The 12,504-nt window shown below is 46.3% G+C and overlaps 1 protein-coding gene across 3 annotated transcripts in view; it reads left to right on the top strand.

Annotated features, from left to right (window-relative positions):
- LOC106588997 (CUB and sushi domain-containing protein 3) overlaps positions 1-12,504 on the top strand; it is a 746,396-nt gene that overhangs the window by 719,095 nt on the left and 14,797 nt on the right. For all 3 annotated transcript variants that reach the window (XM_045709277.1, XM_014178612.2, XM_014178611.2), the window contains one exon: positions 12,481-12,504. This exon is cut by the window's right edge and continues 88 nt beyond it. In XM_045709277.1, coding sequence (XP_045565233.1) covers positions 12,481-12,504 — 24 coding nt within the window. The remainder of the gene's footprint in view (positions 1-12,480) is intronic.

Below are 12,504 nucleotides of genomic sequence, written 5' to 3'. Positions count from 1 at the left end.
CTCACCCTATTCCATATGTAGTGCACTACTTTTGACCAGAGCCCAAAGGGACTATATTGGAATTTGGTTCCATTTGGGACTCTGCCATGACCATATGACACTCAGATTGCATACTGAAGATACTCTGTTAATGTACTGTCTGTGAATGTGTTGTGTAGGAAGTCCTGAAGTCCTTAAGTGTTAGCAATACTTCAAGGCTCTCATTCACACACTAAGCTCATGTGGTAAAAACATATATATAATTTTTTGTCTCATACCTTCTGGACAAGGCCTTGTTACACTAGGAAAATAAATAATATCTCAAGAATTATAAATTGTGACTGAATGGCAAGACATTGGTTTAGAGACAATGCTCTGGCCTGACAAAATTACATTACGTACCATTCTCATTGGGCCATTTTCCTTGGCTAATGATATGCAAATGAGGCAATGAATATGTTCATTACTTGTATGCAAATTCCTTCTGGCATTTGACTTCTTTACATTTCAGATCTCTGCATGTAATGTCTGAGCAGAGACAATCATTACTGTGATGCTGATAGTGTCAATGACGATGATATCATGTCAATCATGATTCCAAAAAATTACATTTTAGCCATTTAGCAGACACTCTTATTCAGAGTGACTTACAATTAGTTCATTCATCTCTAGATAGCTAGGGGGGACAACCGCATATCATCACTAAGCTAAGGACCCTGGAATTAAACACCTCCCTCTGCAACTGCATCCTGGACTTCCGAACAGGCCGCCCCGAGGTGGTGAGGATAGGCAACAACACATCCGCCATGATGACCCTCAACACGGGGGCCCCTCATGGGGTGTGATTAGTCCCCTCCTGTACTCCCTATTCACCCATTAAGTTTGCAGACGACACGACGGTGGTAGGCCTTATCACTGATGACGATGAGACGGCCTACATGGAGGAGGCCAGAGACCTGGCGGTGTGGTGCCAGGACAACAACCTCTCCCTCAATTTCAGCAAGACAAAGGATCTTAGACTACAGGAAACGGAGCGCCGAGCACATCCTTGTCCACGGGGCAGGTCAAGCGCTTCAAGTTTCTCGGTATCCACATCACTAAGGAATTATCATAGTCCACACACAGCAACACAGTCGTGAAGAGGGTATGACCACACCTCTTCCCCCTCAGGAGGCTGAAATGATTTGGCATGGGCAGTCAGATCCTCAAAACGTTTTACAGCTAAGCTCCCTACCATCCAGGACCTCTATACCAGGCGATGCCAGAGGGAGGCCCTAAAAATTGTCAAAGACTCTAGCCACACAAGTCATAGACTGTTCTCTCTGCTACCGCACAGCAAGTGATACCAATGCACAAAGTCTTTGAACACTCTTTGAAGAGGTAGGGTTTCAGATGTTTTTGGAAGATGGGCATGGTCTCTGCTCTCCTAGCTTCAGGAGTGTGCGGAGGAGTGGGGTGAATAGCTTCCCTGTGGCTCAGTTGGTAGAGCATGGTGTTTGCAACGCCAGGGTTGTGGGTTTGATTCCCACGGGGGGCCAGTACGGAGGGAAAAAAAAAAATGTATGAAGTGAAATGAAATGTATGCATTCACTCCTGTAAGTCGCTTTGGATAAGAGCGTCTGCTAAAATGTAAAAATGGGTGATATGGGAAAACTTGGGAAGGTTGAACACCAGGCGAGCTGCAGCATTCTGGATAAGTTGCAGGGGTTTGATGGCACATGTGGAGAGCACAGTCAACAGCGAGTTGCAGTACTCCAGATGGGAGATAACAAGTGCCTGGATAAGGACCTGCACCGCTTCCTGTGTGAAGTATGGTCATACTCTACGGATGTTTTAGAGCATGGACCTGCAGTCACTGCTTTGATGTTTGCAGAGAATGATAGGGGTGTTGTCTAGGTTCACGCCAAGGTTCTTTGCACTCTGGGATGGAGAGTCTTGGAGCGGGCAAGTCTTCCCCGGTAGGAAGAGCAGCTACGCCTTGTCAAGGTTGAGCTTGAAGTGGTGGGCCGACATCTAAGCAGAGATGCGTGTTGCCATTTGGGTGTCACAAGGGGAAAGAGAAAAGTAGTTGAGTGTCATCCACATAGCAATGTTAGGAGACACCATGTGAGGATATAATGGAGCCGAGTGACTTGGTGTATAGAGAGAAGAGGAGAGGGCCTAGAACTAAGCCCTGGGGTACACCAGTATTGAGAGTACGTGGTACAGACACAGATCCTCTCCACATCACCTGGTAGGAGCAGCATACCATTTAGGATGCTATCCAAGAGTGTGCAGAGCCTGAGACTCCCAGTCCTGAGAGGGTAGACAGGAGGATCTGATGGTTCACGTGGCGAAGGCAGCAGATAGATCTATGAGGATGAGAACATTTTCGCTCAGCTGCCCGCAGCCCTGTTCTGGAAACTCTCAATGGGTCCCTCAGCCACAGAGCAGGAGGGGAGGGCCGAGCCGTCCAGGAGGAAAGGAGACAGTGAGAGTCAAAGGATGCTGAAAGGGAGGAGAGTAGGGTCAAAGAGGCAGAATCAGGAGGGAGAAGAATTTAGCAGAAGGGAGAGATGATAGGATAGAAGAGGAGTAGTGGGAGAGAGAGTGACGATTGCGACGGTACATGACCCTCTGGGTAGCGTCTGAGTGGCTAGGGTTGGAGGACAAGGAGACATAAAAGGAAACAAAATAGGGATCAGAGACCTGGAGGGGGTTGCAATGAGATTAATAGGCAAGCAACCTCTCGAAAAGATGAGGCCAAGAGTATGGCCTACCTTGTGAGTGGGAAAGGACTGGGAAAAGGTGAGGTCAAAAGAGGCAAGAAGGGGAAGGAAAGATTTGGAAATAAATTAATTGAAGGCAGATGTCAGGAGGTTGAAGTTGCCATGTACGAAGAGCGGTGAGCCATCGTCAGGAAATGAGCTTATCAAGGTATCAAGCTCATTGAGGAACTCTCCAAGGGCACCTGGTGGGAGATATATGATGATAATGTTAAGCTTGAGTGGACAAGTGACAGTGACATCATGGAATTAAAATGAGGAGAGGGACGGGGGAGAGAGGGAGAAAATAGAAAATCTCCACTTAAGAGAAATTAGTAGCCCTGTGCCACCACCGAGACGACCAGATGCTCTCAGACTATGAAAGAAAACGTAATATATAAAAAAATATATTGCCACATGCGCATAATAAAACAGGTGTAGATCTTACACCTTAACCAACAATGCAGTTTTAAGAAAAAATATGTGTTAAGTAAAAATTAGATAAGTAAAGAAGTAACAGAAACACAAGTTACAAATAACGCGAAAAACACACAATAGCACAATTGGTTAAGGGGACTATAAAATGGCAGCCATCTCCTCCAGCGCCATTATCTATCTGTGCGTAAACCATGCGCGGGATCATTTCCAGCCAAAGTGTGAGAGTGTGTTGCTTGAGACTGTGTGTAGATTTATGCACAGCCATGACCATGCTTACACTCAAGTGGTGGAGTAAGGGAACTGCTTGACAAGCATAGAATGGGGAAAATATATGTTGAAATTGTGAGAGTAATAATGAAATATTTTTTTGATTTCATTATATTTCCGTTGTGAATTCATGCAACACACAGTGCATTTGGAACGCATTCAGACCCTTCACTTTTTCCACATTTTGTTATAATACAGCCTTATTCTAAAATTGATTCAATTGTTTTTCCCCCTTCATCAATCTACACCCAATACCCCATAATGACAAAGCAAAAACACGTTTTTAGATTTTTGGCTAAAATATAAAACTGAAATATCACATTTACATATGCATTCAAACCCTTCACTCAGTACTTTGCTGAAGCACCTTTGGCAGCGATTACAGCCTCGAGTCTTCTGGAGTGTGACGCTACAAGCTTGGCACACCTGTATTTGGGGAGTGTCTCCCATTCTTCTCTGGAGATCCTCTCAAGAACTCCCAGGTTGGATGGGGAGCGATGCTGCACAGCTATAATCAGGTCTCTCCAGAGATGTTAGATCGGGTTCAAGTCCGGGCATTGGCTGTGTCACGTCTACCCCCGCTCCCCCTCTCCGTTGCACGACGTTGCCATTATTACGCACACCTGCCACCATTGTTACGGGCACCTGCGCCTCATGAGACTCGCCTGGACTCCATCACCTTCCTGATTACCTCTCCTATATCTGTCAGTCCCTCTGGTTCTTTCCACAGGCGTTATTGATTCTGTTTCTGTGTTTCATGTCTGTACGCTACTCGTGTTTTGGTTTTGTTCCATGTTCCATTTATTTATTAAATTCACTCCTGTACTTGCTTCCTGAATCTTAGCGTACACATTACAGAATAACGCCTCACCAAAGGGAAGCAACAGGGATTTACTGGTGAAGTTGGGTCCAAGTGCTGCTGCCGAAGCATCCGGGGATGCCTGAGCTGGCTCATCAGGCTCCCAAGCCTCGTTTGGCTCCCATGCCTCAGCCGGCTCGTCAGGCTCCCATGCTGCAGCCGGCTCATCAGGCTCCCAAGCCTCGTTTGGCTCCCATGCCTCAGCCGGCTCATCAGGCTCCCATGCCTCAGCCGGCTCGTCAGGCTCCCATGCTGCAGCCGGCTCATCAGGCTCTAAAGCCTCGTTTGGCTCCCATGCCTCAGCCGGCTCATCAGGCTCCCAAGCCTCGTTTGGCTTCCATGCCTCAGCCGGCTCATCAGGCTCCAATGCTGCAGCCGGCTCATCAGGCTCCCAAGCCTCGTTTGGCTCCCATGCCTCAGCCGGCTCATCAGGCTTCCAAGCCTTGTTTGGCTCCCATGCCTCAGCCGGCTCATCAGGCTCCCATGCCTCAGCCGGCTCGTCAGGCTCCCATGCTGCAGCCGGCTCATCAGGCTCCCATGCCTCAGCCAGCTCGTCAGGTTCCCGTGCCTCAGCCGGCTCTACAGGTTCCCACGCCTCAGCCGGCTCTACAGGTTCCCACGCCTCAGCCGACTCTACAGGTTCCCGCGCCTCAGCAGAAGCGACCGGCCCGCTCCTGGTCCTCGGGACCATCCCTCTGGTCGGCGTCCTGCAGCTGGAGCCGCGCATCAGGAAGGGGGTACTGTCACGTCTACTCCCGCTCCCCCACTCTGGCGCTCGACGTCGCCAGTTTACTCATTATTACGCACACCTGCCACCATCGTTACGCGCACCTGCGCCTCATGAGACTCATCTGGAGTCCATCACCTTCCTGATTACCTCTCCTATATCTGTCAGTCCCTTTGGTTCTTTCCACAGGCGTTATTGATTCTGTTTCTGTGTTTCATGTCTGTACGCTACTCATGTTTCTTGTTTTGTTCCATGTTCCGTTATTTGTTACATTTACTCCCTGTACTTGCTTCCCGAGTCTTAGCGTACACGTTACAGGCTGGGACACTCAAAGACATTCAGAGACTTGTCCCGAAGCTACTCCTGCGTTGTCTTGGCTGTGTGCTTAGGGTTGTTGTCCTGTTGGAAGGTGAACCTTCGTTCCAGTCTGAGGTCCTGAGTGCTCTGGAGCGGGTTTTCATCAAGGATCTCTCTGTACTTTGCTCCATTCATCTTTCCTCAATCCTGACTAGTCTTCTAGTCCCTGCCGCTGAAAAACATCCCCACAGCATGATGCTGCCACCACCATGCTTCACCATAGGGATGGTAATGGCCAGGTGATGAGCGGTGCCTGGTTTCCTCCAGACGTGACGCTTGGCATTCAGGCCAAGGAGTTCAATCTTGGTTTCATCAGATCAGAGAATCTTGTTTCTCATGGTCTGAGAGTCCTTTCGGTGCCTTTTGGAAATTCCAAGTGGGCTGTCATGTTCCTTTTACTGAGGAGTGGCTTCCTTCTGGCCACTGTACCATAAAGAATCCTGAGTGGCGCAGCGGTCTAAGCGGTCTCAGTGCTTGAGGCGTCATTACAGACACCCTGGTTCAAATCCAAAGTTCCATGGGGTGGCGCACAATTGGCCCAGTGTCATCTGGGTTTGGCTTGTGTGAGCTGTCATTGTAAATAAAAATGTGTTCTTAACTGACTTGCCTAGTTAAATAAAGGTTCAATTTAAAAGAAAAAAAGAAAACATGTAAAGGCCTGATTGGTGGAGTGCTGCAGAGATGGTTGTCCTTCTGGAAGGTTCTCCCATCTCCAAAGAGGAACTCTGGACCTCTGTCAGAGTGACCATCGAGGTTTTTGGTCACCTCCCCTCCCCCGATTGCTCAGTTTGGCCGGGCTGCCAGCTCTAGGAAGAGTCTTGGTGGATCCAAACTTCTTTAATTTAAGAATGATGGAGGCCACTGTGTTTTGGGGAATCTTGAATGCTGCAGAAATGTTTTAGTACCCTTCCCCAGATCTGTGCCTTAACTCAATCCTGTCTCGGAGCTCTAAGGACAATTCCTTCAACCTCATGGCTTGGTTTTTCTCTGACATGCACTGTCAACAGTGGGACCTTATGTAGACAGATATGTACCTTTCCAAATCATGTCCAATCAATTGAATTTACCACAGGTGGACTCCAATCAAGTTGTAGAAACATCTAAAGGGTAATCATGATGTGACAGGATGCACCTAACCTCAATTTCGAGTCTCATAGCAAAGTGTCTGAATACTTATGTAAATAATGTATTTTTGTAGGGGGAAAGAATTTAAAAAACTGTTTTCGCGTTGTCTTTGTGGGGTATTGTGTGTAGATTGATGACAATTTGTTTTATTTAATACATTTTACAATAAGGCGTCAGAATAATATAAAACATTTTAACCTTTATTTAACTAGTGTCACAATCGTTATATAAATAATCGGACCAAGGCGCAGCGTGAGTAGAGTTCCACATCTTTTATTACTCGTGAAACTTCAAAAAAACAACAAGGATCTAATGATCGTGCAAAACGTAGCGCACATAAGTACTCACACAAAGCAATATCCCACATCACAGGTGGGAAAAAGAACACACTAAGTATGATCCCCAATTAGAGGTAACGATTCTCAGCTGCCTCTAATTGGGAACCATACACATACACCAACATAGAAATAAACTCACTAGAAATCCCCCTAGTCACACACTGACCTAAAACACCATAGAGAACCCCGAGGGCTCTCTATGGTCAGGGCGTGACTGCTAGGCAAGTCAGTTAAGAACAAATTCTCTTTTACAATGATGGCCTACCGGGGAACAGTGGGTTAACTGCCTTGTTCAGGGGCAGATTTTTACCTTGTCAGCTCGGGGATTCAATCCAGCAACCTTTTGGTTACTGGCCCAACACTCTAACCACCTAGGCTACCTGCCACCAGTATGAGTGCACTATATCTTGACATGCTAGCAATATCATATAATTTGACCACATCAGTGCATGTGTTACGATAATAATCCATATCAAGTACAGTAATTTGTTAAATAAAAGGCATATCTGAAAGTTAAACCATTGTTGACATACTATAAAAGACTGAGGTAATGGGAAATCGAAAAAGGGATTTCTGATCTTGCTCTGTTGGAAGATTTTGCACATGCTGCATTTCACAGAGAGAACAGATTTGCTCATCAGATATCGTTTCCCAAAACCAATTTCATAGGAGTTTTGCAAAGATTTGAGACCTACTTTAAAAAGGAAACATGCCATTCCGGTGCACAACCATGTGCTATCCATCTTGGGTTTTTTGGCAACGGGCACTTTTCAACAGGAGCTTGCCGATCGGCATCTCACAGCCCTTGATGAGCCAAAACAAACAGTAACATTCAATTTCAATACAAGATCGCACAACAGGTTGAAGTCAAGAGGGGTTTCTTTGACATGATGCCATCAATGAATTCCCAAATACAAAAAGACAAATAGACGGCACCCACATCGACATAAAAGAACCATCCCAAAAGGATTTCAACTATGTGAACAGAAAAGTCTTCCCCTTTTAATGTACAGGTGACAGGTTAAGTGATGATCAAAAGATGCTACTGAATGTGGTGGCAAGGTGGCCAGGTGGAACTCACAACTCGTTCATTCTGCAGAACAATAGTTGGCCTATACGCCTACAGGAGGGAGCTGTTGAAGATGGATGGCTTATTGGTCAGTGGGGTCTAATCATTTGAAGTAACTTTAATTGCCCTAATAGTCCTCTCTTTGTAGCTATGTTTCTCTTTTTACTGGTCAAGCCACAACTGAGCGAACGAAATAAAACATTTTGGTTGTACTCAACCTCTGACACTATTTCAGTCTCAGAAACGTGTTTTTTAATTAGTTGTGCCATTGTATGTCATGGTACGGCATTGTATATTCCCCATGGGTTAAAGGGATGAATTGACCATATAAGGTTAATTAGGGGCGTTTCGAAATGCAAATAGCCTAGGTTCTGCATGAGCACTGAGGCTGAGAACAATTGGTATTCATCAATGGTTATCGCCTACCGGTGTGTGTAACTCTCATAGGAGTGTTTGATAAAGCACACTTTCTATGCATACAGACATTCTAAATTCTGTTCATAAGTAGTATTTTAGAATAGTTTCTACGCAATATTGACAAATGAAGCCCCAGGAATTCCACATGTTGTGCGCGCAGGGTACACTAAATTAAAAGAGTTGCAGCCAAGGGGTGGGGAGCGTCTGTAAAGCCTAAAGGGAGAGGAGCAAACAGGTATAGAAAACACACACATGGCTGCCAAAGCTGCAAAAGAGAAAAATGAGATCATCAGAAAATAACTAGGTAAGATACTCAACTGAGACAGTGGTGTGAAGCCCTCCTCTCCTTCCTTTCTCAAACAACTCGGCAGAACAACTCCTCAGAACAACTCCTCAGAGTAACTCCTCAGAGTAACTCCTCAGAACAACTCGGCAGAACAACTCCTCAGAACAACTCCTCAGAACAACTCCTCAGAACAACTCCACAGAACAACTCGGCAGAACAACTCCTCAGGACAACTCCTCAGGACAACTCCTCAGGACAACTCCTCAGAACAACTCCTCAGAACAACTCCTCAGAACAACTCCTCAGAACAACTCGGCAGAACAACTCGGCAGGACAACTCCTCAGAACAACTCCTCAGAACAACTCCTCAGAGCAACTCCTCAGAGCAACTCCTCAGAACAACTCCTCAGGACAACTCGGCAGGACAACTCGGCAGAACAACTCCTCAGAACAACTCCTCAGGACAACTCCTCAGGACAACTCCTCAGGACAACTCGGCAGAACAACTCCTCAGGACAACTCCTCAGGACAACTCCTCAGGACAACTCCTCAGAACAACTCCTCAGGACAACTCGGCAGAACAACTCCTCAGAACAACTCCTCAGAACAACTCCTCAGAACAACTCCTCAGAACAACTCGGCAGAACAACTCGGCAGAACAACTCCTCAGAACAACTCCTCAGGACAACTCCTCAGAACAACTCCTCAGAACAACTCGGCAGAACAACTCCTCAGAACAACTCCTCAGAACAACTCCGCAGAACAACTCCGCAGAACCATCTTTGTTTTGGCAATGGCCTTAGTTTTGCGACGAGACCGCCGTTGACAGCTGAGAAAACAAGGGAGACTGAAGTACTAACACCAATTGACCATTGCCTTGCAGAGGTGAAGAGCACACCTCCCTGTACTAATTGCTGATGGCCTCGGAGAGGAGAAACCACCCTCCCCTCCATTACAGCCACTGATTACCAAGATAACAACAGTTGCAAATTGCCCTGCCCCTTAATCCTGGTTGATGTGTCAACAATCATCTGCAAGTTAATAGCAGTCATCAGTTCACACACCAAGAAGGCTACTGGGAAGACAGGCACCACTTAATGTAGATGACCCTAGCTAGCAAAAAGACAGATAAAGACTCTAGCTATAGAATGATGATGATTATGATGATGAGCATGGTGATGGTGGATATTTCTGATGAAGAAGACATTTTCATTTAAGAACAAAAAAAAGCTATGAAACACCTTACCAGGTGTACGTTACTGTTCACAAATATCACGAGCAAGCTAGAAAACAGGGTTGATGCTGAGAATAGAGTCTAACCCTGTTTGTGTTTACAAGGGTTCATATTCGTGTGGGTATTATTTCATTGTGTGTGCGTGTGTGCATGCGTCCATTCTTTTTGTGCATGCATGTGCATATGCATGCTTCCATCCATGTTTCTATCCGTGCTTCCTTTGTGTGTGTGTGTGTGTGTGTGTGTGTGTGTGTGTGTGTGTGTGTGTGTGTGTGTGTGTGTGTGTGTGTGTGTGTGTGTGTGTGTGTGTGTGTGTGTGTGTGTGTGTGTGTGTGTGTGTGTGTGTGTGTGTGTGTGTGTTTCTTTCTTTCTGACCGTTCTGGAGTCCTATGGTGTCTACACAGCGGGACCTGTAAACACAAGCAGTCCTTCCTCCGTTCCACGTCCCTAATGAGCCTTAAAACGCTACAACTTTCCCCACCAACAGATCTGTGTTTACGTTGTTAGGACTGATAAATGGCAAAACTGTATGGCAAATTGCCGTGATTTGTCTGAGAAAAGAGAAACACATTTGCTGCATGGCTTGCCTCTAATTGTGAATAAAAAAGAAAGGCAGCAAATATCAAATGACATAAAAGTGAAGAGCAGCATGTAGTCAAAGCCAACAGTGTTTTCCTTCTCTCCTGGGGTTCTGTTGCATCATAAACAGTCTATTAGATAGAATACATCTATCTAGCGCACATTGTACTAAATCATCAATACACTCTAGACTTATCAGTAAACACTAGTACATTATGCAGTGTTCAGAGCTACGCTGGTGGACCACCACTAGATAAAAGAGATGGTTACACACAGAACACACGGAACACACGGAACACACGGAACACACAGAACACACAGAAGGGAAGGGAGAGTTATTTCTCATTGCTATTTTGGTAGCTCCTCCTTATTAAGTCAAGACATGGAAAAGAGCTCCCGCGTCTTGTAACATGAATGAACTTTAGGAATATTTTCGCCAGGGGAAAAGGAGTGAGAGGGAGGAAGGGGGTAGAGAAGGGCTTGAGGGCTCTTGCCGGGAATGAACTTTATTCATATTTTTGTCAGGGGATAAATATAATATGGAGTGAGAGAGAGGAGGAGGAGGGCGAGGAAGGGCTCTTGCCCAGATGCGCTGGCATTAAGAATTCAAGCCTTATTGTAACATTTGGGGTCAAGTCATGCCCAGGCTTCAGAGAGAACAGTGAAATATCAGGCTTTCACACCCATAAATCATTTGTCTCGCCCTCGGGAGGGAGGGAGGGAGGGAGAAAGAGAGAGAGAGAGAGAGAGATTAAGAAATTAGATAGATAGAGAGGGGGGAGCGGGGGGAGAGAGAGAGAGAGAGGGACAGGGGAGGAGGAGAAGAAGGAGAGGAGACTTTGCTGGCTGCAGCCTAATGATATTGAAGAAAAGTGAAGGAGATATTGTATCCCAGAGATAAGGCCATGAGTCTTATTACTCGTCAGACTGTGTTTCAGCACCGGGGACGACGTGTTAATCAATTAATGTGTGAAGCCACTGTGTCATTCCATGACACGTTTTCATATTTAATTCCCCAGGCTCTGTCACACACACAGACACGCACACACACACATAGAGTCGCGAATGCACACACACACACACACACACACACACACACACACACACACACACACACACACACACACACACACACACACGGACTCACACACATCTACACACACACACATGCAAGCAGAGGAAGGCTGAGAGAGCTGAAAAGAGCTGACAAGGGCTAATCTGATATGTCGCTCTTTGAAAGGGCATCAGTGATCAGTCTAAACCGGGGAACGTATTGGTTTGATGTATGCTGCTTAAACAAAACCTTTCATAGGGATTCAAGAGTTGACGCGTGTGTGTACATCACAGCCTTTGTTTGATAGCAACATCAAAGTTGATATCAAACTGGCCTTTAAATTGAAGCACTCCTATTCCTAGCTAGCCTGACTCCTCACGCTGAATACTCCCGCTGCTCTATTCCTAGCTAGCCTGACCCCACACGCTGAATACTCCTGCTGCTCTATTCCTAGCTAGCCTGACTCCTCACGCTGAATACTCCCGCTGCTCTATTCCTAGCTAGCCTGACCCCTCACGCTGAGTACTCCCGCTGCTCTATTCCTAGCTAGCCGGACTCCTCACGCTGAATACTCCCTCTGCTCTATTTCTAGCTAGCATGACCCCTCACGCTGAATACTCCCGCTGCTCTATTTCTAGCTAGCCTGACTCCTCACGCTGAATACTCCTGCTGCTCTATTCCTAGCTAGCATGACACCTCACGCTGAACACTACCGCTGCTCTATTCCTAGCTAGCCTGACTCCTCACGCTTGAAGCCCAAGGACTTTTTATAGGCCTCTGAGACTAGTGTGAATATAAGAATATATGATACTCTTTATGCCATTATTACTATAACTTTATGCCATTGTTACTATGTTGTGTGTGTGTGTGTGTGTGTGTGTGTGTGTGTGTGTGTGTGTGTGTGTGTGTGTGTGTGTGTGTGTGTGTGTGTGTGTGTGTTGTGTTTCTCTACTCCTGCGCCTATTGAAAATGCAGGTGCACTCAGTTTTCTCTCTACTCTAACACAGGTGGGCAGCATGGTGGCGTTCCAG

The sequence above is a fragment of the Salmo salar genome, chromosome ssa27, assembly GCF_905237065.1.
Source record: "Salmo salar chromosome ssa27, Ssal_v3.1, whole genome shotgun sequence".
NCBI lineage: Eukaryota > Metazoa > Chordata > Actinopteri > Salmoniformes > Salmonidae > Salmo > Salmo salar.
Note: the sequence above shows the minus strand (reverse complement) of the source record. Positions and strands in the feature narration are given on the sequence as shown.